General features: G+C 53.2%; 7 protein-coding genes across 7 annotated transcripts; 4 read left to right on the top strand and 3 right to left on the bottom strand.

The window, feature by feature from the left end:
• Positions 1 to 63: 63 nt before the first annotated feature.
• Positions 64 to 3,898, bottom strand: QC762_402950 (uncharacterized protein). The gene is given in 8 exon segments (XM_062889739.1): positions 64 to 735; positions 805 to 998; positions 1,049 to 1,804; positions 1,877 to 1,983; positions 2,044 to 2,207; positions 2,262 to 2,557; positions 2,612 to 3,648; positions 3,660 to 3,898. The coding sequence occupies 7 exon segments, from the start codon at positions 2,797 to 2,799 to the stop codon at positions 374 to 376; spliced, it is 2,067 nt and encodes a 688-aa protein (XP_062743307.1). The 5' UTR covers positions 2,800 to 3,648; positions 3,660 to 3,898; the 3' UTR covers positions 64 to 373.
• Positions 3,899 to 4,192: 294 nt separating this feature from the next.
• Positions 4,193 to 6,725, bottom strand: TGL2 (lipase 2). The gene is made up of 4 exons (XM_062889738.1): positions 5,871 to 6,725; positions 5,061 to 5,808; positions 4,408 to 4,986; positions 4,193 to 4,351 (listed from the first exon to the last, which is right to left on the bottom strand). The coding sequence occupies exons 1-3, from the start codon at positions 6,151 to 6,153 to the stop codon at positions 4,926 to 4,928; spliced, it is 1,092 nt and encodes a 363-aa protein (XP_062743306.1). The 5' UTR covers positions 6,154 to 6,725; the 3' UTR covers positions 4,193 to 4,351; positions 4,408 to 4,925.
• On the top strand, positions 6,628 to 7,182 carry QC762_0064490 (uncharacterized protein; the record flags this gene model as incomplete). Its single annotated transcript, XM_062883658.1, has 2 exons — positions 6,628 to 6,780; positions 6,900 to 7,182. Exons 1-2 carry the CDS (start codon positions 6,767 to 6,769, stop codon positions 7,180 to 7,182), a joined length of 297 nt encoding a protein of 98 aa, XP_062743305.1. The 5' UTR covers positions 6,628 to 6,766.
• Positions 7,183 to 7,578: 396 nt separating this feature from the next.
• QC762_402930 (uncharacterized protein) lies at positions 7,579 to 9,241 on the top strand (the record flags this gene model as incomplete). Its single annotated transcript, XM_062889737.1, has 2 exons — positions 7,579 to 8,028; positions 8,099 to 9,241. 2 exons carry the CDS (start codon positions 7,579 to 7,581, stop codon positions 8,912 to 8,914), a joined length of 1,266 nt encoding a protein of 421 aa, XP_062743304.1. The 3' UTR covers positions 8,915 to 9,241.
• Positions 9,242 to 13,785: 4,544 nt separating this feature from the next.
• On the top strand, positions 13,786 to 18,470 carry QC762_402910 (uncharacterized protein). Its single transcript, XM_062889736.1, has 4 exons — positions 13,786 to 16,239; positions 16,300 to 16,452; positions 16,505 to 17,382; positions 17,443 to 18,470. The coding sequence occupies exons 1-4, from the start codon at positions 15,962 to 15,964 to the stop codon at positions 18,012 to 18,014; spliced, it is 1,881 nt and encodes a 626-aa protein (XP_062743303.1). The 5' UTR covers positions 13,786 to 15,961; the 3' UTR covers positions 18,015 to 18,470.
• Positions 18,471 to 19,642: 1,172 nt separating this feature from the next.
• Positions 19,643 to 23,498, top strand: CRP1 (Cruciform DNA binding protein; the record flags this gene model as incomplete). Its single annotated transcript, XM_062889735.1, has 3 exons — positions 19,643 to 19,665; positions 19,932 to 20,067; positions 20,881 to 23,498. The coding sequence occupies 3 exons, from the start codon at positions 19,643 to 19,645 to the stop codon at positions 23,068 to 23,070; spliced, it is 2,349 nt and encodes a 782-aa protein (XP_062743302.1). The 3' UTR covers positions 23,071 to 23,498.
• A 407-nt stretch (positions 23,499 to 23,905) lies between these two features.
• QC762_402890 (uncharacterized protein) lies at positions 23,906 to 26,044 on the bottom strand (the record flags this gene model as incomplete). Its single annotated transcript, XM_062889734.1, has 1 exon — positions 23,906 to 26,044. One exon carries the CDS (start codon positions 26,042 to 26,044, stop codon positions 23,906 to 23,908), a length of 2,139 nt encoding a protein of 712 aa, XP_062743301.1.
• Between the last annotated feature and the right edge of the window lie 1,223 nt (positions 26,045 to 27,267).

Below are 27,267 nucleotides of genomic sequence, written 5' to 3'. Positions count from 1 at the left end.
CAGTGATAGTGACAGACGATGCTGATCTAAATATTGAATGGTAGTAAGTTGTGATAAATGAGATATCATAACGAAGCCCTGCTCTATCTACCTCTATGCTGGAATGAAAGAGATGTCATAAGTAAGCGTGCTTTGATGAATTCTGAATAGACTACACTCTCTATTTCATAAACTCTTGTCCCATCACTATCGCTCGTAACATAAAACATCACCGCATCACTACAAGAAACACCAACACCCAACCTCTTATATGGTTTAGGGGCCCACTCAATCAACACTAGCCAAGCTAATCCCCTCGCCATCACTCCTTGTTTCTTTCCAGAGCAAAACACACACCCCTTCTCTTCCCTTCCCTACCCCACACCGTCTCATTCTACTCCTTTGGCAAAGCCAACAAAGCAAACATCCCCCCCATCACCGGTCTCGCCACAAACGTCGGCCCTCCCGACGGGTAATCACCCGTAATCGAATCAAACAAGTCCGTCATCGCCCTGTTGGTCGTAGTCTTCCCCACCCACTTTGCCAGCTTGTCGATAAACATCTCCTTGGTCTCATTCTTAGCCACCGCCGCTGCAAACATTTCCCAGTCTGACTTTGCCCAGGTGTGTCTTGTATCAAGCGGGACAGCGTACTCGTTCGCCACGGTCAGGTAAAAGTCGCTCTGCATGTCAAAGACAGACTGGTCGACGAACTGGAGGCCCAGCAGCCTGTCTGCGTAGATGTTGTAGAGGATTCCTTGGGAGAAGAGAAGAGAAAGAGTTAGCGAAGGGAAGTGGGTGAACAAGGGGTGCGTGAACCACGAACCATGGCTGTCTTTGTCTCCGTAACTTAGCGTAGTGTGAGGTGGACTGGCGTCATAGTTGATGGCATACGCTTTCCAAGTCATAAGATAGTCCTCGGCCTTGTCTTTGAAGTCGTCCGTGTTGTTGGTGAGCTGGGCAATCTGGGACATGGCCTTGAGGCCGATGATGCCCTTGATGGCCAGGTTGGTCTGGTTTCTACGGGGACTGTCAGTATCAGACCGGACTTTGAGGCAAGGTATACGTACGCTAATGTTCCAGCAAAATCATCAGTGCTCAACTGGTTGGCAGGAACAACCGAGTCCTCGATCAAATACTGAGCCCACTGTGCCAGAATTGGGTAGTGGGCTGTTAGGTAACCCGTATCGCCGGTGCGTTGAGCATATGCTAGTGACATGATGATCATGTTACCACATTCCTCCAATGGCATGGCCTCGTCGTCTCCGTTGGGGTAGCCTTTGGCCACAGGGAAGGTACCCAAGTCATGCTCGGCATATTTGTTGGGGTATGAACCACTTTCTTGGTGTTCGAACAAAGGGTCCAGGAGATATCTGCTCAAGGTGGCATTGAGGTAAACGAATATTGGGAACGCCGGGAATATAACATCGACTGTCTGAATGTCACTGTTGGAGCTGATTTCTTTGAGGAAAATATATGGCTTCTCCGGCGTTCCGGCGTACTGGAAAGCACCGAAAGTCTGGCGAAGAGCAAGTGTAGTGATAAGGGAGTAGTTCTGCCCAGCTGCCTCCACCGAATCCTTCTCAATCCGTTGGTCTAGGAGTGACATTGTCTCTACGGCATGCCTGTAGTCGTTGTAGAAAGAGACCACAGCCTCCATGTCACTGTTGTTGTAAAAGGACATCCACAGTCCCCGGACAGGCTCCAGGGTGTTGTTTTGTCTGGCAAAGTGGATGACATTATCCTGGATAAGACCGAGGGTGAAGATCCTTTCAACCTCGTCGTCCTTGATGTCGCCCAAATCATGAGAGAACGCAAACACAGGCCTGAAACATTGTAAGCTCAACTATCCGCAGCAGCGTATCGGGACAGAAAGGCATATATATGTGAAGGCATACCAGTTCTCGCTGACCGGGCGAAATTCAGACTCCTGGGAGTTGCTGAGAGTCAGGTTGCCAGCAAACTGGTTCCGCACGGTGGTATCTTGACCAATTTGCCACGTCAACTGTCCAACGAATGATTAGTCTGCGTTGTAGGATTTAGTATCTCTCAGGCCAAAGCTTACACCTTCATGGAATCCGGTACTGAGATACCAATTTCCCCAGCTTGCAATTTCGTTCGCTTCTTTGAACTCGTGCTGGTTCTCGCGCCAGAACTTGAGATAGTAAAGATTACTCTCGGTGCCAAATTCCCACTGCACCTTCTCGGAATTGTCACCACTGGCCCATTCTATAAGAACGATCAGTCAAGGTAAAGGGAACAGCTATCCAGCGTTTTACTCACCGCCAGACACATCCATGTAAACCTGGACCTTGTGCGAGGCCCCATCAGAGGATTTTGCCGTGACAGTTACGTATGAGAACTGCAGAGACTGCCGCTGTATGTCGTCAGGGTATACCGGCGAGAGAAAAGTGACAGTCAGGGTGATTTTTTGGGCCACATCAAAGGTGAAGATGCTTTTTGTTGAGGTGTACTCCAGTGATAGCTGGTTGACTGGGCCTGGGCCAGGGGCGCCCCCCATCCAGTTATAGGCAACGCCGTCGACTGCCACATATCCTTGCCATCCTTGGATATCTCCCCTGGGATTTGTCTTAGCACTATGAGGTTTCAAGGTAGAGTCATGGGAGCCTCACGTCCAGAAGCGTGGCCACTCGCCAGGTAGCACACATCCTGATTCGCCCTGTAGCCAGGCATTCAGATATGGCGACCTGACGGCCAGTGGAACGGCTGGTGGTTTGGTAGGCCTAAACACCGACGCAGCACCGATTCCAATATCGGAGCCCATAGCAGCCAGCATGGCTATTGTCTTGATGAACCTCATGGCTCGGGTGGGTGGGTGGATGCCTGGGTTGGGTAGGAACAGGCCGGAGGCTTTTGCAAAGCAAGCAGGTCCGAGTCAGGTATTCAGGACACAAGGTCCGGCACTCGAAGTAGACAGAGGAAGAGAGAAGGAGGACTTAACTCTTTACACCAGAACGATGACGACGGACAAGCGGTTTTACAAAAGACCGGTAGATAGACGCAGCGGAAATATGCCCCGAGGCGAGCGGGTGAGTCGGGCAAGCGACAGGAGAGTTTGCGGATACAGAGCTAGTGCCTAGGAGGCAGGCAGAGGCACAGGAACGGGAATGCAGGGGAGATATACTAGCTGCACGAAACGGCGCATGCCAGACGCTACCAGATGGCTGCTTGGTGGTGACCGGTCGTTTTTAAGGGGTCAAGATGCTGAAGCGGAGGGTAAAACGTGGGTCTGCCGTTGTATAACGACTGCCTGTCCGGAGACTAGTGCCGAGCCGTATTCCACCCAAGACTCAGACGCATGGTTCGTCTCCTTCTTGTCTCCATCATATCTGAGCCGCGGTGTGAGTGCAACAAAGTGGACAATGTGATACCCGGAGCTTGTGTTGGTTGCATGCGAAGGATCCAGGACCACCAAAAAGAGGGAGCACGCGCGCGTCGAGAAGGTGTAGGAGATGTAACAGTCGGTGTCCCAAAGAGGGCCATGGTGTCATGGGGCATGTGAAAATATCGGCTGGGATAGCGCCCATCTTTAGGAGGGCCCAGGGCCGCAACGGTACTACTGCAAAGAGTTCATGGTCTGGGAGGTCTAGTTTCCGTCTTGGTGATACCGGTCGAAACTTATGTTGATGTAAGGAAGTCTCTTCGTGGAATGGTGCGGGATTGGCGAGAAAGTGAGGCAAAACGGGCAAGAGAGGAGGTGGTGCAATTCACGACATGATGCATCCTGTTGTGCCGGGTTGTATTTGAGATGGTCTTGTGTCTCTGCGAAGGGGGGTACTTCTGGAAGTAAAGATCCGAAAAAGGAAGGCCTGATAGCTAGCAGAGATGCTCCAACCGGCAAGCCTGCTCCGGCCGGCAGGGTCGAGGCTTCAAACCAAGACTTGTGGGGGCAGATCCGCTAGTCCGTATCAGAATTAGACTACGATGATCACCAGCTTGGCGTTTCCTGGGCAAGCCAGCTAGGTACTGCACCTCATCGACCCTTTTTTCCGTGCTATTTCCCCAGAAATGTACGATACACAGAACCAATGTAAGCTGCTGTTACACAGGCGCATGACCAAACTGTACCCCGAGGCTCTTCTGCGTTTTGTGGTGGTACTATCGGCAAAAAAAAAAACACTGGATGTCTTTCCTGGGGATCACCAACAACTGTATCTCACATGGTGACTACATCAGGATGTCCTCAAATGGGACCCCGATAGTGTCAAAAGACCTACTACATGCCCGTCTCGTTTCATGATTGAGAGACATCAGGGCATACCTACCCACCGCTATAATCTTCGACCACTATCATCGACCTCGTCGATATGGAAGACAGCATCTGCCAACGCACACTTGCACGTTTCAGCAGTCTTCCAAGTCAGCTGGACTCCTCTGCATATTTTTCACGTGCTACAATGGTACAAACTTTCCACAGAAAAGACGGCCAACACGTGCTAGCGTTCGGGCAGACGGGGCCGGATAATTACTTGCCATGCTACACACGCTGATTTCTTGACAGCAGTTGCCGTGGTAAACTTGGAACCAACGCTGTTGTCGTAAGGCATGTGAAGCTTGTAACCAGCTCACCCTCCGAACCGGCACCTACAAAGTGATTCCCTTGATGTCCATGAACTGCCTCGGCAAATGGTCTTGGTTCAGGAAAACGCCCCAAACATCCGGTTTTGCCACGCTTATTTACTGTGAATAAAGTTGAGATGGTGGAACAATATTAGATTCGTGGTGATGTCGCTTCTATGCATTCATCATTAGTATGATATCGTAAACAAGGGATACCATAAGGTGCTTACCTACAGGCTGCCCATGATATAAATTCTTCATTCGCTCGTGATTGTATGCCCCAAAGCCTGTACCGAAATTACGTGTCCAACTCGTTATACCTAGAGGCTAGTGATTCAAGCGTCATTGCATCATGCCCTCTGGCACTTACAACCCTTCCTTTGCCAGCATATCTCCAATGCCAAGATAGAAAGCCACCGCGTTGAACCTATACAATTCAGTCAGATTCTGTCATGCTTTGAAATCATTATTCGATGCTTGAAACACAACAATATGACTTACGAAGGTGGGTGACCCATCAGCTTCTGAAGATTAGACCGAATCCTGTTGGTCCAGTTGATCAGGTCCAGGTGGTTAACGCCTGTGAGCGTTCCTTTGTAGGTACCCCACTGACTGCTTTCTACGCTGACAAGTCCATCGTTTGGACCTTCCCGTTCCTCAATCAGCTTGTGAGATATCCTGAACATGCTCAGCAATGGAGGCTTTCCGTTCACCATGGCACCGTACGAAAAGTACTGGACGTTTGGGTCATCAGGGGTCGCTGGGTTGAAGTGCTCCGCCATATACTTCTGCGTCAGCTGGGAAAAAGCACTTGGCTCCCAACCGGTAACCCGCTCCCAGGCTTTGTAAACCTGAGGCAGGTAGTCGGGCCCAAGTTCGTCAATCAAGTAATCAGCAAAGGCACTCCCGTGATGAGGTGTGCCGATTGTGACAAGAGACTTAACGTCGACCCCTTTTGGCCGGAGCTGCGAGATCATGTAACGGGCATCAAGTCCTCCCATGCTGTGCGCCACCACATTCACACTCTTGCCCTGTGCCTGAGCCTCGATATCCTGAGCCAGCTTGGCGGCGCGCTTCTCGATAGAGCCGCTGGGAGGGACGGAGGCAGTGATGACCTCAGCCCCTTGGGCCGTTAGGGCCTCCTGTATCCCTCTCCAGTAATGAATGCTTGGCAAGTAGGACCCTGCGAGTTTTAATTCGGCAAACCCTAGCAGCCCATGTGCTAGGACTACCGGGTGTTTGGGTGACTCTGTTGGATAAGTGTCAGTGTCTCCGATCTGGTCTTGGAAAGCACCAAGGAACCCCACATACGGTAAGCATCTTTGATGAGGGCGAACTCATCGGCTATCGTCTTCCGAACCTCATTGATATGGGCAGCCTCCGTTGGCGCAACCTTGCGGCTAAGGGTAAGAGATGCGGAGAAGCGCCTAACGGCGACAGGGCCAGAGGCTTGCCGTGCTTGTTGTGGTTGTGGTTGTCTTTGGGCGCACGGCTGGACTGACCGGGCAGGCGCGGCTAGTCTGAGCAAGGGGAGGGTGAGCAAAGATGTCGAGATGACCGATGGGGACCTGCAGACGAGGGAAGACATTGGCATAAGCCCAAGCCAAGCCCAAAGCTTATAAGACTGTGCGGCACGGTGGTGATGGTGGTGGCCGTGGAACCCTGATGCCTCAAATTGTGGGTGTCGTAATGTGAGTGTAATTGACGTCCAATCCCACGTGCGACCTGGTGGAGTAGATGCACGGCGTCTGGCACTTCTCTGAACAAAGGGGAAGACGTGTTGTCTGAAGAAGGGTATCTGTTGCTGTTGGTGATGTCCCAGGAGGCGAAGGATGCTGTTTCTCGTGGAATTCTTCAAATCAACGTCATAGGTGTAACACTGAGAGCCGGCGCTTACAATGACCAATAGCTGGCACAGTGCGAGTCGACGAATAGGTGTAGTGTATCTTGGCACTGTGGGGGTACGTGCGCTTGTTTCAACAACAGCCTTTCTTTGTTATCAAAACCATCTTCACCTTGTGACCCAACTTCGCCCAACGTCCAGCCAGGGCTGCCTGTTCAATGTTGGCTTTATTCCCGATAGGGATGACGCTAGATATGGATGTTGGTTCTACACTGCAGCTTCTAGCGCAGATCAACCACCAACAGACGACAACTATGTAACTCCCTGCCAGCCATTTGCGAGTTTCGAGTTCTCATTATGTGACATGTCTCTGCCTAGGTATGGGGGTCTCTCCTGCGAGGTTCTAAAGCTTTAGGCTGCACCAGGGCCGTTGAGCGTTCGGTATTTCTCATTGGCGTCCAGGGTAAATCGAGCTGTTGGGACCAACATGCAGATAGCACTGGGCTGGATGCACGTCGCGAATGGCATCTCGCCAAAGAGAGCCGGATGTTCTGCGCCACTGTCACAGTCGATTGGCCGGAAGAGCCGAGAATGTTGCATTCATTGCAACGCGATTTCCACTCAACCGGGGCCCTGGTCAAAGAAAGACCGATCACAATCGGCACGGCTCTCATGCAAGCACAAGTCAGTCAGCCCACAAAGCAACACAACTCAGAGTATGGTGTTGGGGAACCATCGAGGTCTGGGTCAATGACAGACAGATACCAGCTAGCGTGGTGATAGCGGACACATGTTCCTATGAGACCTTCCGCAGGAGAGCAGAATGATATGAATGTGTGCGATATAGCTATTAGCATAAGGCGCCTACTCAGGTACCCTAGTTGGCGATGTTCAACACAACCAAGGCTAGAACCGAGTCACCATCGGACTGCAGGTTAAGCGCCGTGGGCAGCCAGTATCCAAACGGTCGGGTCTGCCAACAAACTGCCCCCACATCAACAGCTCTCCTGATATTAACCCCCCCTGACCTCTGGCACTCTCACCCGTCTCTGGACTGGGTAGATGCTGTGCCTTAGCATTCATATGCTCACTCTCGGCCTGACTTCGACTGCTGCCGTTGGCTCTTCCTGAATCCCATTGTCTGAGTTAAGTCTTCGCCAGCAAACAAACCAGACGATGACCATGATGGATCCCGGTCAGGCTGTCTATCTCTCCTACCAGGTTCCTCCTGCCGGAAATGCAGTAATGCTTGCTGCCTTTGCTGCCTTGGTTCCGCTCAACATCTTCACAGGAATACGGTACAAGACACCATTATACAACTCTCTCCTCACAGCGGGCCTCATCGTCGAAGTTGTCGCCCATGTTGCAAGGATATTTCTCAGCACCGAGTCTGCAAGTCCAGCGTACTTTGCGGTGTATATGGTCGGAACGCACTGGGGAGCTACCTTTGTCGGATCAGCCATCTACCTTGTTCTGCCTCATGTCACTGTGCTCTACGGTCAGGAATTTCGGCTCGTCTCCAACGCCCTCTACATCAACATTTTCTTTACGATCATGGATATCTCTTCTTTGGTCTTCCAATCCGTGGGCATTATTTATGCTGCCAGCGCAACATCAGCGTCACAGGTATGATCCTGTTTTCCAATCGAAAAACCGCTGTTTTGTCGAAACTAGATACTAATGTATGTGTTTGCAGGTTGATCAGGCCGTCAACATTCTGCTGACAGGACTTGCCTTCCAAACTACGACTCTGGTCGCCTTCTTGGGTGGTTATCGCTATTTCCGGTACAAAATCGATCATCGACGCTACATCTTGGACAATACCTTCTCTGCAACATACTTATCTCGCCGATTCAAACAATTTATGTTGGTTGTCCAAGCAGCTGGATGTCTCCTTGTACTTCGAACCGCCTTGCGAATCGCTGGGTCTTCCGGCGGTCTTGGCAGTTCGCTTGCCGTTTCCCAAGTCGTATCTTTCCTCCTCGACGACACCCTAGTTCTTCTAGCGATTCTTATCCTCACACTTTGGCCAGTAGGGCGCGCCTTTGGACCCTCGTGGACCGATACCTCCCCATTGGCATCCCCCGACGCCCTCAGCGACCTCCCTCTGCGACGGCACTTTCATCGCCATTCCCGAAGGCAGATCCTCCGCAAACGCCATTTATCGCAGCCATATAACGCCTCCGAGGTACCATCACCTTACACACCCAGCCATGCCGCCTCGGGGTTTCCATCGTCTGTTAGCCCGTTAGGACACCGCCCCTCACCGCTTGAGCCTTCTCTCGCTTCTCCGAGAAACAACCCCGTCTATCAACGCGCGCCTTACGAGCAATCGCCGACAGGCACTGTGCCGTGTATCTCTCCTGAGCAGAGTCCAAAGATGTTCATGACAGCGGCATCACCTGGGCAGTATCAGGACGGAAGTTGGAAGAAAGCCAAGAGCTCGCCACGTGGGCCGACAAGCCCGGAGCCAACATCCAAAATGGTGAGAAGTAATGATCTGTGGGATTAGCCACCAGTTCAGATTTCTATTCACTTTGCTTTGTTTCGACTCTACATATTTGATTGGCACAAAAACCGGTGTGATGTAACGTCTATTCTTGAATATTACATGTCTCGTTTTGTGTGGAGTGGGTGGTTTTTCGTTTATAGATTGATACCGGCATTGGTTAGGGGACGGAGGGGTCTGCTTGCTTTGGTTTTGTTTTAACGGGAGTTTTGCTCATTTGTATTTTTTTGTGCGAGGTCCGAGTATCCACAGCTTTTTGTCTTTCTTTCTCGTTGTATAGGAAACGAGACAAGAAGGCGTCCATGAAACGGCCGATGTTCTGGACCGTCATATTCCACGTTTTCTCACGTTGGCGCTCAGATTTAGTACGGCTGCACCAGGTGCGAGTGGTGCGGGAGATATGCTCACGAGCCTCAAATCTGCAACAAGGTCGTCTTCAACACTGTCCGTACGGAATCCGTTGGTAGAGAATCCAAACGACCAAATACCCGCCCGAGCACATCATCCACCCACTTTGACCCTTGCTCAATGATGACCTGGACTGTATTTTAGCTTCATCGGAAAGCAAGGCGCAATGGGTAAGACTGAAACTCAACTCCAAAAGTAACTTGATGCTATTCTTCCATTGTGAGGTCTCAGGAGGGACAAAGACTTGAAAGACAGTAGGCATTGTATCACTTTTACACATCCTAAAATAAGCACACCCATTGCCCATTATGGATTGTCATAATACAACAGAACAAGTCATTATAAAAAAAACAAGCCCTTCTCTCAAGCAGCATGAGTGAAACATCTTTATGATGTCTCTTGGTTGGGTATTAAAGCACGCTGTCTTCCCAACTCAAGTCCGGAAAAAAAGCTGGAACAGACACTCCAACATCCACTACATTGACAACAGAACACCTGGTGTGGCAATACCGACATAGTAATTAAACACTACTTCAACAACAGGACACCTGCTGTGATAATACTTTGACAGTATTCCTTAGACCATACCCCGGACACCTATCACACCACAACCACAAACACCACTCACCATGTTTGAGGCCATTCAGAACGCTTTTGGGTCTGTGTTTGGACCTCATCGCGGGTCCATCAGCGACTTTGATCCCGACTCCACATACTCTGCCCTCGAAGAGCACCAGCAGAACTCCGAACCTGATACTCAGTCCGAGACCGAGACCGATACTGAGGCCGATACTGATGCCGAGCCCGAGACTGAGACTGGTGCTGAGCCCGATTCCAACTCTGTTGCCGAGTCTGTTGATTCCGCTTCCCCTGCCGGGTCTACCAATTCGGACCCGGTGACGGTCATTTTTTACCCCAACGGAGAGAACACTGATCAAAGCCCTGCCAAACCCAGCCGTTCTGCCGGATATACCAATTCCGACCCTGTGACGGTCATCCATGACCCTACGGAAGTGAACAGCACCTCTTCTTCATCATCCAAGTATGACCAGGACCAGACCCGCAGTGTCACTCCGGACAAGTTCAAGGACAACGGTAACAAGTTGGACGAGGATACTCTCAACTCTCCCACTGTCTCTCAGTTGGGCAGCTCTCCCGCTGTCTCTGAGAAGGCCACCTCCCCCACAATCATCCCCTCCCCATCTGATAAGGAGACTCCGAAGGCTGGTAAGCCACAGGAGACCACTTATAACAGATGGGAAAACACAGAACCTGTTGATAACACGTGGAACAACGCTGGTACCACAACGGGCGTCAGGAGGTTTATATTCAACTTTATTAGTGACTCTACCGGATCCACCTCCACCGAGCCTCTCACATCCTCCTTCGAGGACAAATCTCAGGATAGTTGGTCCGGAGGTGACGACGGAGCCATCCCCGCTGAAAGCCACTTGCCTGAAACCAAAAAGCCCGAACCGGCTGATACCTTCAACTACCACTGGCGACCAACCCGAGAGCAGCAGCTCGCCCGGGCCAAGCTCGTCGAAAACACCCCCGCAGACCAGCTCTACTACTCCCATCCCAACCCTCTCTCGCTCCGCTACCCCGACTACCTCCAATACTCCGACGACCCCACCCTCACCGACCGGGAAAAGGCCCTCAAGCGCGACGTCCGCGCCCTCGAGATCTACCACGACCTCGAGGAGGGCGAGTCCCTCCCGGACTGGATGATCAAGGTCATTGAGTCGATCTATGACTGGCCCTCCACAAAAAAACTCCGCAACCCCTTCAAGGAGGAACCCGCCACCCCCACCGGCAAGTCAGGCACAGTCAACTCGGACAGCACCGGCACCGTCAGGTCGGGCCAGTACTCCGCCTCGGCGTGGGAACAGCCCGGTGAGTACGTGTGGAAGGTCCCCATCGACGTCGACTGGGACAAAATCTCCCCCAGCGCCCTCGCTCCATATCTCTTCCAGCAAACGGTACGCAGGCCCCTCAAGGTATTCAACCCCGACCCCCTTGTGACCCCAAAGAAGACCCCTCCCACCATTCCCAAGAAAGCCACCCCCAAGAGTGCAGTTTAACTAATGGTTCCCCCAAGAGCAGCAAGAGCACCCCTGATTTTGTCTCTCCCTCCAAAATTATTAGGCCTTTCCCAACAACAGTTACTGCTGCTACCACTACTGTTACTGCCAAGAAGGAATCTGATGACAACAAGGCGAGCGGGTTCTCCTGGCAAGATCTCTTCCTCCTCCTCCTCCTCCTCGGCTCCCTCGTGTACGCCTACCAGTGGAACCTCATCATGGTTGGCGGGTACGGTGGGTACATCAACGGGGGCTGCTTTGGGAACATGCCCTACCTCACCTTTGTCAGCTGGTTTCACTTTATGTGCGCTACCTTCCCCTCTATCTACTTTGGGGCTCGACTGGCCGGCTTCAGGTTTGACTAACCCTCCCTACCCAACACTATCCCGTCGTTTCTGCATCGTCCATGGCTTATTATTGTCCGTATACTAACAAATCCTTTGTCCTCGCCGTAGCTGGTCTACCGTCAGGATAAGTGCGTAAAACGGTGGAGGAGGTTTGGTTTTGCTTAGAGTCACAGTCGCGTGGAGTCCAGGAGTCTGTATTTGGAATGTGATCTGTCACCCGTGTCTTGTCAGCATCTGCCTTGTCTTAGAAATCTGCTTTAGAAATAGAAGTTTTTGTTATTACACTCATCTTTACTGCTTTCCCCACCAACCTGGAACGTGCCGTGATATCATGTAAGAAACACCTTCTCATCAGTCAGCAGTTCCGCAATGGGCCCTTGTAGAAGCGCCCAAATGATGTTGCAGTCAGGGAGCGGTTCGACATGCTGGGGAGGTAAATTCAACTGTCCATCTCCACCAATCTGTTGGCTGCTCGGAGCTTCCCACCAAGGTTGGACTGGCTTTTCATGTGCCGTGGTCAATCTGGCCGAGTAGATAGATGGGCGACAGGTTGAAGATCTCATCGATGGGCGGAATATGCCCCGAACAAAGGCCTGGTTGAGAAGTTCCACCGCGCGCAACAACCGACATGGTTGATGCAACGTGGATAGAAAACCCAGCCATAGCTCTAGTGGTTAAAGAACTGCAACTGCAACACCATCCTGAATAGGTACCTACTTGATCCTGCAGCATGCTTGCCCGTCCAACAGGCCCAGAGTTAGGTCCTGATACCACACACCCAAAAAGATAAGAGAAGTGAACCCATCACCAAAAAAACAAGGTGAGGTTTTTGTTGGACACCAGTGGCCGTGTTACCGCCGAGAGCAGAAGTCTGTCCACAACTAGATATCGGATCATAGCCAGGAAGAGAAGCTATAATGCACTAGGGGCGTTACTCTCGGCCCCAATCTTACTTGCACCATCACCCCGGACCGATAAGTAACACAGCGTAAGGCTTGAAGGGTGTCGTAGGTAGCATAGCTGGACGCGGGTAATTTCTTGGCGTGGATCCAGAGGTTGTGTGTAAATCAAGCATGACAGCAAACGGCCCTCGCTTAGAACGTGAATGGCGGTAGGATCGAGGGTCCAAATGAAGATGTGGAAAGTAAGATCTGACAAAGCCGTCCTGGTGCAGAATCCCGCACAGACTGGGGAGGGAGACAAGAGATCGCTTGCAGCTCTGATGGAAGCGACCAAACATGTTGATAGGGTCCGTGCTGTGTGAGTAGTAACCTGTATGTAAGTAGCTATATGCCCAACTGGGACATGGAGAAAAATGTACCGAGATGGGAGTGATCGCATCCTCCAGAGGGTCACGGCCTCTCTTTTCTGACAAATACATCTCGCCTGTTGATTGTAATTCGTGACAGCTGCTTCCCTTTGGCGTGAGGGTTAGTCCCCTGTTTTGTGGTGGTTGCAGGCTTGGTGGGTCATCTCGTCATTGCGGGCATCACGGAGAGGGGTCCGGCAAGATACACCGATAGGAAACAAACACACACACACCTTGACCAGACGCACAGAAAGCGGCTGCTCCTGATCTTCGGAGGCTGACGCAACCACTTGCTGCATCGGTGATGCACGCTGTCGGTGACCGTTTCCTCAAACCAATTTTCCACGCCCTCGGCGCCTTGGAAATGTCGTCAAATGCCGACAGCATACAACACGTAAGACGTCGGACTGTTGAGACTGAAGGCTTGCCACAGGTATTGTTGCAATAAGGACATCGGCCTCTGGGCGCAAAACCTGATGTAAAGTAAGTAGCGGTGCTGCTCTGCAGAAGAAATGGAATGGAAAGAAAGTCAATGGGTCAAGGCCAATCTGGGCAAGGTCTCGGCATTGAAGCCTGCAAGGTTACCCAATAGGGCTTAGCGCAACGGAGGCAACCCCAATTCCCCACGGCGCGGGGGAGCGACTGATCGAGTTTAAACTGACGGCAGGTGAGGGAGGGCCTGGAGGGCCTTCCGCCTGGCGATCTTTGTGTAGCCTCTCCTTGCACCAGATATTTCCCGATTGTTCTCTCTTTTGCCTTTTCTTGTTCCTGAAATTGGCCCGATTCTTGTACCTCTGCAAGCCGGTGATCGTGGCCCGGCCTCAGCTTGATTGGCCCTCCGCCGTTCATCCCATCACCACCACCTTGTCAATGTCAACAGCCATGGCTCCCTGCAACATCGGCAATGGAAGCTGTCCTTACCCACGCCCCGTCCGCGCCCACGAGCTGCCCAACTGCCAAGTACCGCGCTTGCTACCTACTACTTTTGAACCACTCCGAGTGCTTGCATCTGACTTCGCTTCCACAGTTTTGAACGGATGCTGTCTCCGAGACGAAAAGACATGTGATGACACAGTGGGCAACAACCGCCTCATGGAAGCTTTTCCGTCTCATGGATAGAATCCTTCTTTTCTGGCAAACCCACCTGCCGTCCCAAGACAAAAACGGTCCGCACACCCAACCTGGGGAGAGACAAGACGGATGGGATTGGGCGTGGCAACCAAGCTTTTGGTTGTTTTCTATCTGCCCGTTGTTCTGCATATTCCATTTCTTATTATCAGTCACCCCCCTGTTCACCACCACCACCGCCCCCCGGCAGTCCAAAAGTCAATCTGCCGCGCCTGTTCACTATGCCGCGTTATGATTTGCGCTGGTTCATCAACTGCTATTATCCTGCATGCCTGTTTCGTCGTGGGATCCTCGACGAGCCCTGTGGTTCAGATTCAGATAGACGGACACGCCCCTCTTTTCCATCTCTGCCCTTCCCTTCCCTTGTGCCCTTTGTTTCTCAGGGAGGCGGGACAGACACAGACACAGAGATATGTCATATTCGCTTCAGTTGCTACTGCTTCTCGCGTCTGACGCGGTCAATTCGGCTACGTCCTCGCCTATCTCAACCGCATCTCACGTGGCGAAAGACCGAACCGTCACCTCCATGTTGCTTGGTGGAGGTAGGGCCTGCAAGCTGGAGTGTGGTGCAGCGGTCGGTGATGGTCGCCTGCAGTGCGGCAGAACCAGAGAGCCAGCAACAGGCCTCGTCTCCCGGAGCCCCACAGACCGGTGCCCGGACGAGGTTGCCAAAACTTGATAGAGGGTCGGCGTTGATATTGACAGATATTGCGTGCGTTTGCGAGTTTGTGGGGTAGATATTGGATGGCAGCCAGGGGCCTTTCCTGGGACTCGCTCCCTCACGGCTACACATTCGATGCACGAGTTTCAACGGTCAGGCGGGATTTGCTCTAGTGGGCCAGTTATTATCCTCCCTTTTTAGCCAGATTGCTGATACTACCGTTGCGCCAATGACGATGGCCCTTCCAGTTGTAGCCCATCTATGCCAGGCCATGGCTGGCGTTCCACATTCGTTGTGCCCTCTAGGGCCTCGTCTATCTGTCTGGGGACAGGCGTTGCTGCTTTGTCAATCTGACCAAATTCCCAGATGGGAAACCGTCAATATCTCAACCCCCCCGAAAAGGTTGTCACAGAACACACGCCCGCCGGCCCTGCATGCCAGCCCCGGGACCCGCATCGCCTGCCCACAGAATCCACCCCTTTAGGGCTTGACGGCACGGCCGGTGAAGCGCCGCGTACTCCCCAGCGTGAGAGCATCGTGGAGGTCGTCAGGCAGTCCTGGAGGCCGGCTGGCAGCCATGGTGACCCAAGACGGGCGGAACTTGCCATCACCAGTCTGGCAGGGATATGGTGGAGTTCGAAGTGCCGTGGACGCCTGGCTTGTAGCTACCAAGCTCCTCCATGTGACGCTGAAGCAATCAACTTTTCATTCTGGTAGTCTAAATGCCCCCCTGCCATGTTTTCATCCAAGTCGGCTCCGTGTATGGGAGTACCGACTTGACACGCTCCACTCAACCTCCCCCGTTTCAACAAGCTGGCGGGGAGCCCTGCTGGCCACGGTGGCTTGCGGGAAGACTAGATATACACCAGGTTCCCAGAGTGATATGGGTTACTCAAGGAAGGTCTAGACCACGGTCCTTCTTTTCAAGTTTCGGTTCTTGCTCTCGTCCTTGTCCCTGGCTCCTTCTTGCTTTGCTGAAGACCCCTAGCTTGTATAAAGCAGTTGCTGCCCGCCCATCCTGCCCAGCCCTGCTTCTATCTTTGCCTCGTCCGCAACCTCACCCAGTGCTGCCTTCTCAGCAACTCCACTTGCTCCTATAACCTCAGCTCCGTGATGGCCGGACCGCCCCCAAGTACAGCGACCGGAGGCGGGCATGGAGACACGGCCGCCGGTGGCCAGGCTAGCCATGGGCCTAGCAACCCTGCCTACTATGCCATGTTCGCCGCAAGGCAGAAGGTGTCAGAACAGGCAATGAGATACTATGCGGCAGGGATCTGTGGCTTGATCGCCGTCTTTGTGCTTTTCCACTGGACACGTCTGCTGGTGGTAAAGCTGGAGAGATCCAAGAAGCCTCTGGGAATGTTTGGCCGTCCTTTCGTGGCAACCTCAAGGTATGAAGGGAGAGTTTCTGCAGGCTGAGTACTAGTTGACTGACGAGAAACCATACTCAGACTCACCAGAAACCTTCTGGTCAGAAAGGTTCCTGGCTTCAGCTCGGCCGGGCATGCAATTCTGGTTATTGTGTACTTGGCACTCAATCTGATGGCCATGTTCATTCACGTCGAGACCAACTCATTGTCCAACTTTGCGGCACGATTTGGCTGGTATGGCTTCCTTCTCCATGACGTGCCGTGATGTATTCTGACAGTCTGGTAGGATGGCTTTGGTCAACCTCGCATTCCTCGTCTTTCTAGCCCTCAAGAACACGCCCCTAGCTTTTCTCACAGCTTACTCATATGAACGACTCAACTGCCTTCACCAAATCGCAGGCTACACCATGTTTACGCAGATGGTTCTGCACGGAGCCATGTACACGGCCTTCTTCAACAGCCAAGGCCGCCTGTTGACCAAGTATGCCGAACCGGGTGAGATCGCAGCCATCGTTGCAGGCTTTGCTTTCCTCAGTGTCGTATTCGCAGCGGTCATTCTTCGGCGCTTCTGGTATGAGTTGTTCTATGTCACTCACATTACCTGCTGGATTGTGGGCATCGTTGCAACAGGCTTCCACCAGCCCGAGTTCACCAAGCCAGCATACATCATCACACTCCTTGCCGCATCGATGTGGGTCGCCGACCGCATCATCAGGATGTCTCGAGTCTTGTACAACAGCGTCAACAACGAAGCCACTCTCTACCCTCTGCCCAACGGGGGAACCAAGGTCGTTCTTAAGAAGGTTCCGGCAAGAGCTGAACCAGGAAAGCATTGTTTTATCTGGTTGCCCGCTATTCGGAAGTTGGAGACACACCCCTTTACCATCCACCGCGGATCGCCTGTCGAGTTCACCGTCAAGGCTCAGAATGGCTTCACACGAGATCTTCACAACTATGCCGTTGCCAACCCTGGTGTCTCAGTAAAGGCATCGGTTGATGGTCCTTATGGCACCTTCCCTGACCCCATGGAGTTCGACAAGATTGTGCTTATTGCTGGCGGTGGCGGTGCTACCTTCACATTTGGTTTGGCAGTGAATGTTCTGGAGCGGATGACAGAGGAGACTCACAAGAATATTGTTTTTATTTGGGCAGTTCAAAAGCACGGTAAGCTTGTCCTGTTTACCTCCATGCCAGAGCAGTTGGACTGACTCAACCACCCAACAGAGAACCTCTCTTGGTTCAAGGAACAGCTCGACCTCTTGCGCACCCACGCTCACTCAACCAAAGTCAACGTCACCCTCTACGTGACCCGATCCCCCACCTCGACCTCTGACCTTCCGAGCGACGGGCAGAACCCGCTCCTCCAATCCAGGTCGTCATCCTCTGATAATGAAGTGGCCTCACCGCCACGGTCACCTATTGATACCGATACGGAGAAGAACGAGCCACGTATTCCAGCTCCCACGCACCGACGGCCACTGGGGGATAGGGACCCCGAGAAGGAGATGCACGAAGCCATCGAGACCCATGTCGAGCATCAGAGCAGCCGATCGTCAGGCAAAGAGATTGTTACTTCGGCGTCAGCGCACCGGTTTGAGCACCCAATCAAGGAGGGTCGTCCAGATGCGGCTTCATTGATCAGGGATGCTGTCAACAGCACACCGGCTAACCAACGGGTTCTGGTGGCTGCATGCGGGCCACATGGGTTGATGAGAGTGGTCAGGGATACTACCGCGAGGTTGATCCATGGGGATGGGCCAGGGGTTGAACTGCATTGTGAGCAGTTTGGGTGGTAAAAGAGGGGTTCATAAAACTGAAGCTTTTGTTCTGACTGACAAAAGTGCTTGGAAGGGATTGTTTTTTTTTTAAAAAAAATTGGGTCATGATCACGTTCTTTTTATGAACGAATTCCTGGAGTTTGGATATATAGGTGCTTTTGTTTTGTGTTGTTATTCTTTGGCCCGAGAGCAAGAGCTTGCAGGTGGATTGTTTATCCCCATTGCTGCAACCTTTGTTTCTCTCTGGCACCGTTTATCTCATTGTTTACTTTTTGGTTGGCATGGAACTGGCGTTCTCAAACACCACTTTTTTTTGTTGGTCTGGCTCCTTGGTACCGGCAGGGACTGCTGTAGAAAGGAGGTGGACGATGAAAAATGGACGCCACACACAACGAACTTATTCGGCAACGGATAGTGTTTATAGGGATAGTGAGATGGAATGTGAATGAGGGATGATATGCAGATCGATCAATAATGTCTGCCAAGTCGCGAACTGGGAGTGCATATGTATGTCTAGGGAGTATTGTTGTCCACGTTGACAGGTTGGGTTAGGGTTACATGTGGTCGGTTCTGTGTAAGTGAGTGCATGCCATGCCAGGCTGCCAGGTACCTGGTCGGTGTGCTAAAATAGGCTGCCACTCTTGCAAACACTTCTGGTGGGATGACGTGCGTAACAAATTTGAGGTTCGGTTTGACAGTTTTGAGCTCGATGCTTCCACACCATTGTGATGGTTCTGTGCCGTACAAGGTCGTGGTGGCGTTATCTTTGTGCATGGGATGGCTTCAACAAGCAACGAGCCGAGAGGAACCAGCATGACCAAAATGTCAAAGACGGGCTGCTGAAGTTGGTTGAGACAAAAGGCTGAAAAAATTCTTTCCCCAACAAGAGACCTAGAGCCGGTGAACATCCACGTGTGAGAAAGGACGGGTAGGGGACGGCGGTGGGGGTTACAAAGTACCTAGGCCAAGAATCGTGATCCTCAACGGACGTGGCCGGGTGGCCTGCCTTGGCGTGCGCAATTGGACCCTAGCGCATTCGCAGCTTTCACCTTTGACCCGAGCGAGCCAGCCTCTTCCATTTGTTGACTGTTTGATGTGATTGCGCGCCGCTGTCTGCAAAGAAAAAAAAATTGACGCTGATTATCCTATCCCTATCGTTCAAGGATTTGCGATAACGATTTGGTGGCAGCTCAAAATAGACTTCAGCTCCCGTTTGTCTCTAAAATCCCCAGATTTTCCATTTTCTGGTTGCGCGGCCCTTTGTCTCTCTCTCTCTCTCTCTCCACCTCTCTCATATCTAATTGACGTCAGCGCGACCCCCACCAATCAACTGAGCTACCCTTGCCTATCAGCCAGAGCGACGGGAGGTCTGTGTGCCGTATCGCCGCATAAGCATTTCTCTCGACCGAGAGAGCTCGAGAGACACACCTCAACAAGCCCCTTCCACACAACATCACCCCCGTCGGCTCCGAGCTTCAACTTCCACCTGCTCCTGCTCCTGCTCCTGCTCCCTTTGCGAAAAAAGCCAGCAATTACCTGCTTCCTGCTTTTATTCGACACGCCGCCCGCTGGTTGATACTATCTATACCCACGGATACCGTCAAAGCGAACTCTCTGTTCTCACCAATCAGCAGCATCCTGCAGCCATGGGCACTTTCACCTTCAAGTGGTTAGTCGCATCGCATGCATCATCCATCTCCTCTATTTTGCTCTGGGCAATGGCAGTCTCCATCAACATATTGAGAGCAACTCATCATGTCGCGGTTCGCCGACCGGTCGCATCGAATTGCGCTCAGAGAGCTTGCATCCTTGCGAGCACTCTCTGACTCGCAAATCCAGCCGCGCTCGAAGCTTCGCCCGGTTGACGCCACCATGACGATTCTGCCGCCTATATGTTCGACAGCTTGCTAACTGTTTCCCCTCCTCAATTGCTAGGCCCCATGATGCCGAGGAAGTCTACGTGACAGGCACCTTTGACGACTGGAGCAAGAGCGAGCAGCTTGACCGCGTTGGACAGATCTTCCAGAAGACCGTAACGCTACCGAAGACCTCGGAAAAGATTTACTACAAGGTGTGTACGTCTGTTTCCTTCCGCTTGCTCCGATCCCTCGTCTACCCCCTCCGGCATATCATCATCCTCCTCACCCTTGCCTCCTCTCCCCAGCCGCGCATTTCTTTTTTCTTTCCATTCTTAGAAACCGTTGCAAGACGCCATGCTGCTCCCAATATCATAACGGCTTTTCTCTGCCAGCATTGGTCTCGAAGGCATGGCGGGGGTCGCAATCAGCCGGAGCGGGGACGGCAGGTGAAGGGAGATCAAGTTGTGCTTGTGAATCTCCACCCACACCGAGATGCACCCACCGACAGCCAAGCAACCGCTCCATTGCCCCGCCAAGAGGGGGCTCCAAAACCTCAGCAGATGTCACCCCACTCCAATTGGCACATGTTATGCTGTATAGGACGGGGCAATGACAATATTTGGCTGGCGGTCGCGGGCTGGGTTTGTTGGACTGTGTCTGGTGGGCTTCTGCCAGACATATACCGACAGTGTCTGATGCCATCTCTGTGAGCTGGCTCCTACTCCGGAGCATCAACGCAGGATGAGCACCGAGCGTTGCAACCGAGACTAGCGGTATCTTCAGTGGGACCCATAAGCGCAAATGCGAGTCCCATGATCCAATACCGCTTCGAGGTTGTGACGCAGGACCAGGACCAGGAGCCGGGGCCTTGCAGCTTGCATTCCAGGTCTCCAGCTGGAACTGCCCCTCTCCCCAGTGCTGCTTTTAAGTTGAATTGAATCCCCGCTGTTAGCTTAACTTTTGTTCCAAGCGCCTCAATTTACCAGCTCAACCTGTTCTTTAACTGACATTATTCCCTCGTCCAGTTTGTCGTCGACGGAGTTTGGACTACAGACCACACGGCGCCTCAGGAGAAGGATCACGAAGGCAACGAAAACAACATTTTATTACCCAAGCAAATAATGGCGGACAAGGTAGAAGAGGCCGGCCCCGCCACGGCCACCATCAACACAGTCACCCCCGAATCCACCACCGCTCAATTGGCCGCTGTCGTCCCCTTGACGGCCGACAAGGAGCCCACAGCTCCCGCGGGGGAGAAGAAGAAGGAGGAGGTTGCTGCTCCGGCTGAGGAGCAGAAGTCCGCCGAGGTTTCGCCTCCCGGCACCTATCCTGAGACTCCTCTTGCCGAGCTCGACAAGCAGGTCAAGGTTGACCCCCTCCCCGCCGCCATTGGCGCCGTCAACCCCATCTCGTTGCCGGCTGGTGAGCCAGTTCCCGGCGCTGCCAGAGTTGAGGCCATCGACAGCCACGTCACCTTGGACAAGGAGTCGTACGAGAAGTCTGATCGTATTCCCGGCATTGAGACCGAGCTTCCCCCAGTCACCAGCACCATGATCCCTGAGTCCAGCCTGCCAATCGCTGGCGTTAATGATGTCACCATTAACACCGTTGGTCCCGACTCCACCACAGCCACTCTTGCCGCCCAGGCTCCCCTGGAAGGCAAGGTGCCCGAAATCGTCAAGCACAGCCAAAAAGAGGCCCATGTTGAGCCTGAGGCCAGCGCCATCGAGGAGGAGGTGAAGGAGAAGGCTGCCGTCGAGGAGGAGCTTCTTCAGAAGGTTCCCAAGGTCCCTTCCACTTCCGAGGGTACTGCGGGTGTGGGCACCGACAAGTCGGAGAACGACAAGTCAGTGGCTGAGACTGTCGCCGCTGTTGCTGCCACCGCCGGCACTGCTCTCCTCGGTGCTGCCGTCGTTGCTGCCCAGAACGCCGGCGAGGTTGCAACCGAGGTCGCCCACAAGGTCAGCGATGTTGCTGCTGACTACGCCGCCAAGGCTCCCGAGGTTGCCAGTGATGTCGCCCAGAAGGCTACCGAGGTTGCTAGCGACGCCGCCCAGAAGGCGAGCGAGGCTGCTGCCAACGTCACTACCCAGGCCACCGAGACTGCCACCGAGGCTACCCAGACGGTGACCGAAGTCGCTACCGATGCCGCTACCAACCTTCCCGATTCCGTCAAGGAGGTCCTTCCCGAGTCTGTTCAGCAGACCATCACCGAGGCCCAGCAACAAGCGGTTGCGGCCAAGCAAGAGGAGATTGTGGAGAGCCTAGCCCCTGAGGTTCCTGCCCCTGTGAAGGAGTCCTTCAAGGAGGCTCTCGAGAGCCCCGAGGCTGTGGCCAACACTGCTTCTGTGGAGGAGAAGGCTGCTGTAGAGGCTGAGCTTTTGAAGGAGGTGAAGCCCGCAGATTCCATTGAGGAGTCTGCCGCCAAGGCCCAGGCGTACATCAAGGCCGAGGAAGCTAAGGCGGAACAGGAGGCCAAGGCTGCTGCTGCCGCGAAGATTGAGGAAGAGACCAAGGTTGTCGCCGATGTTGTTCCTGTTGAGGTCAAGGAGTCTTTGGAGAAGGCTGGCGAGAGCCCAGAGGCTGCTAGCAATGCTGCTGCGGTTGAGGACAAGAGGGAGGTCGAGGCCGAACTCTTGGAGGAGGTCAAGGCTGTCGAGCCAGAGCCCCTCAAGATTGATGCGCCAAAGCCCGTCGAGGAGACCAAGGCTGCCGATACTGCTGTGGTCGTTGAGCCACCTGCTGCCGCTGAGGAGGTCAAGGCTGTCGACGCTGCCCCGGTTGCCGAGCCAGTTGCTGCTGAGCCTGCGTCCATCAGGGCTGTTGAGCTCCCCCCAGCTGTTGAAGAGCCCAAAGTTGAGGAAACCAAGGTTGTGGAGCCCAAGGTTGAGGGGCCCAAGGTTGAGGAGCCCAAGGCTGAGGAGACCAAGGCTGAGGAGGCCAAGGTTGCTGCTGAGGGTGAGGCTACCACTTCTGCCGTTCCCGCTACTACCACCGAAGCCACCACCACCACTGCCACCGAGGCCACCGCCGAGGAGGCCAAGCCCGCTACCAATGGAAGCACACCTGCTGCTGATGCCGCGGCCACGGATGCCGCCGTTGCCGAGGCCACGGGTGCTGATGCCACCCTCACCAAGACCACCACGGCCGACAAGAAGAAGAACAGAGTTAGCGGCTTCTTCGCCAAGCTGAAGCAGAAGTTCTCCGGGCATTAAACCTCTTTTCAGCAGAGTTGTGTTTTTTGATTCAGGACTTGGGCGTATAAATCAGCTTGTTTTCTAGCTCGGGGCTGCTACTTTCCTATCTGCCTGTTTTCTCTCTCATGATTCCCCCCCTGGTTTGCAAGGTGGATGTTCCGCACATATGTCATAGGCTGAGGGCATTCGTTGTTTCAGAAAAGCATTGGTCGGGATTGTTATTATCCGGAACGAGGTCTTCTGATGGGGCTCTTTGCCTGTGTTGTGTCGGTGTCATCGTTGGTGGTGGAGTGTGTGGTGGATAAAGGAACGAAAGACTCGTCTATAGTTTGGGGGACTTGATTCATATACAACAAGGTGAAAGAACGGGATGGGTTATGTTTTTGTTTTCGATTGTGGGAGGAAGTTTGATTGAGTTGTGGTGGGTTGTTTGGGTGATTCGCGATATCCAAGGCCCGGTTGTTTCTACTCAGGGTCGTTCAATGGGGACTTTTCTTGTGTTTTCAAGGTCATGCCCCGTTAATGTCTGGTTTGGTTGTATGCTGGTAGCTACCTATAAGGTTCCTATAATAAACTGTCGTTTTAAAACCAATTTTGAGTGGAGATTAAGCCAGGGTGATAGAAAGCAAGTCATCGGGATGTAACTCTTTGCCCGTTATTTGCTATATAAGTGCGAAGCTCATGAAAAGGTTGTCCGCTGTCATATCGCCCACCGACCGACTAACCACCCAACCAGACAACACCAGTGGCTATGCTTTCAAATCTCAAAGGTCTCTGGATGTTGATGTTTTGTAATATAGCTTGCCTCATCATCACTTTAGTTCTACTTAAGGGCAGGCAAGCCCAAACCATCCTACAGCCCTCTCTTGCCCCCCGTGCTCATCAACGTAATCTTTTGCTTCTTCTTCTTCTTCCCGCCGCCGCCGCCACCACCAACACCACCAGGAGCACCCGTAGCACTGCCCGACGGGCCACCAGCCTCGGCAATCCCCATGGCCTCCATCTGAAAAGTCATATCCGCCGCCCCCAACGTCTCCAAGACCGCATCATCCTTCAACCACCCATCATCCACCCTCGGCCTAGGAACCGCCGCCGACACAGGCTCACCAGCAACAGCACGAGTCCCCCACACCGTCCTGCTCCCGGACGGGCTCGTGCTAATCTCCCCCAGCGTGCCAAACCCATTCCTCTGATTCGGCGGTGACGTCCCCGAAGTAGCTGCCGTTACCCCCAACGGCAAGAAATCATCCATATTCACCGGCGACTCCTCGTCCACAAATCCCGCATTGCCAAACCTAACCGCCGTGATGTCCTCATCCAACACGCCCAGCTGCCGCCTAGCCCCGCGCACCTGAGCGGCTTCGATCCTTTCGGCCTGGATCCGCTCGCGCTCCTCCTGCGCGGCCTTGTCGCGGTTCCGCTTCCTCCGGCGCTCGATATCTTCTGCAAAAGTGGCGAGGTCCTCCGAGGGGACAATATCCGTCCAGTCGCACTCCAAAAAGCTAATCAGGCACCCGTGGGGGAGATGGCCCAGGTACTTTGCTCTTTTCCTAAGCGCGTCGTCGACAACGTGCCCTGTAGAAATGTGCTCCACCCGAGGTAGCAACGTCGACGGAAACGACGAGAAAGAACCATACTTTGTCTTGAGAATCCGGATATCAAGCGGCGACAAGTAGAGGTGTGGTGGCGATGTATAGAAGTAAAATCCTTGATCCTGAGGCTTCTGCTCCGGCGTAACCACCACCAGCTCAGGGGCCTTGGATGACGAAGTCCGCGACTGCGACTCCCCAAGCCCAACCATCTTTTCCTTTGCATTGTTGATCGCCCTGACGGCCTTTTGCGTCCATTCTGTGTCTTCCTGATACAAGAGCTCGTCCTCCTTCTCCTGCTTGAGCAGCTCTTCGATTTCTCGGTCAAACTGCTCCGCCATGTAACCGCCCGTACCTCTCATGATTCTCGCATAATCCAGCACGTTGGCCGCCCAGTGCCAGGGGATATCCTCGCCAGACTCGAGCACCTTTGCGCCGCTCTCTCGAGGGAGCGCAAGCGTGCTTTTGGGGTTCCGAGCCATCAGGCGCAAAATCACATCGTCTCCCGGACGAGGCAGAGGGCTTTCCTGCCCGGCGTAGAACCTCACCGGTCGCACATCAGATAACTGGATGCTGTCCTCGCAGATTGGGCATTTCCTCCACTTGGGCTGCTTCTTTTCTGTTCCATCACCCACGGTCGTGTTCATGAAGCGCATCAAGCAAGGCAGGCAAAAGATGTGCCCGCACTTTGCCATGCGCGGCGCAACCGGCTCAGACAGGCAGATGGGGCACGAAGTCTGTTGCGATTCAGTAGATGCAATGACTTGAAGTACGTCGGTCCACTCGATGTGCTGGTCGGCGTCGGCGGCTTGGACGGTGTAGTCGCCCTCGGGGGTCACAACAAAGCGGTAGTTCGCATGGATGTACCGGGCCTTGTCCACGGCGTGATATCCCGAGCCTACGCCCCACGCAGGGTTTCTCCGGTAGGATCGGGAGTAAGGCGCGTGCGAACCCTCATATGGTCGTGGTGGAAGCGCATAATTCATTAGATGTGTGATGGATGTTTGGCCGCGGCGGCTGGAGGTATTGCGAAGGGCTCTAATCTCAGCCATGGCGTCCTCGTCGTCCATATGAGAGTCGCCAAATGACGGGCCAGCCCTTCTCTGGTTTCTATGCTGTTTTCTTGCCCCTTGGCTCTTCCGAGGCTGTCCAGGAGCGTGTAAGGGACTCTGTGTCTGTCGTCGGCTTGTATCAAAGCTCGCCGATGGGGGGGCCTGGGGAGGCGCGGGGGAGTGGTTCGCTGGTGCCGCCGGCGGAGGCTTGCTTGGGGCTGATGACGTCGAGTTCATGTTTGATATCGTGGCCGGAGCAACCGACTGCTGCTCGTCGGGTAGTTTGGCTAAGGCTTGCTCTGAAGCAAACCGAAGCTCATCGGGACTTGGAGGCGAAATGTCAGTTGCCATTGCTGGCAGAGGAGAGTGGCATGAGGGTGAGTGGGCCCTGTGCATACTTGAGAAGGTAGATGGAGTAGTTAAATCGTCGGCTGGTGTCAATGCGTCGGCCTCGCAAAACGTCGATCGAGTGGAGGGCGGCGGGCAAGAGTGAAGAAAACCGATGTGGCGGTTTGTAAATTCGGCATCAACCTAACGGAGACACCGGCTTGATGGCCACAACCTGAATCCCTATGAATTTTTCAGAAACACAGGTGAGTTCGGGGCCCAAGGTCGGACCCCATGAGTTTTCAACAGGGAAAAAGAGCAGCAAGAGTCGCGGGGCAAATGCGCTGATGGTCGGTCGGAGCTTTGGGCGGGCGGGAGCAACCAAAGGTGGCGCCGATTCCAGAATCACGCCTCTGGCCAGCTGCTGACTCACCGGCGAGTTTCTTGGATACCGAGCCAGTCTTGCGATGCAGCAGGGTAGGTCCATAGTTTCTCCTCTAAATGCAATCGTGTCCGAGGTCTAGGCTTTCTTTCTTATATGATCGCAGTCTCCGAGTATCCAGTGCTCTTGGTCTTGTTTCGCACGTCCAGCACATGACACTGGCAACCCTAACCCTTGATCCTAGCACTCGCTTACACGACATGTTGTCCCTATATCTAACTGAGAAACACAGAAATTCATTCAGAAAGATTCATTTGCTGACCAGAGAAGACTCTTCCAATCCGTGTGGCCCAAGAGTTAGTCCAGACACTTTTAAACTCTCAAGAAAGACAGCTCCAGAATGCCCTGAAAAGGATGAAACAGACGCCATACAATACCTCTGAAGAGTGGGCAACAGCAGGGTAAGGTAAATCTCATTGAGATACCAAAGCTACATTCCATAGAGCCGCCCTTTCCTCCCCTCCACCTCTCACAAAAGCTGCCAGGCTCCCTGTGCCTCCTTACATAACACAGATTGGCTGCAAACAAGAGCTCATCATGAAGTCATGGACTGGAGGAGCTCCCCGCCCAGCCAAGCTCCGAACCTATCTGAATCCCGCGTCTCATATATTCACCTCAATTATAAACGGGATACAAAATGCCAACATGACATCAGAGAGGGGGACCGAATGACATCACCTTTGTCTTTCCACAGTTCAAGAAGATGCCAAAGAAGATTAAATAGGAATTGTGCTCTCTCCTGAACCCAATTCCTATCATCTCCAGCTATGTAACCAAAGTCCTCTGCAAAGTTCAAATAAACCAA

Source organism: Podospora pseudocomata, chromosome 4, assembly GCF_035222375.1.
Source record: "Podospora pseudocomata strain CBS 415.72m chromosome 4, whole genome shotgun sequence".
Lineage (NCBI taxonomy): Eukaryota > Fungi > Ascomycota > Sordariomycetes > Sordariales > Podosporaceae > Podospora > Podospora pseudocomata.
The sequence above is the reverse complement of the archived record's forward strand: the minus strand, read 5'-3'. Positions and strand labels throughout refer to the sequence as shown.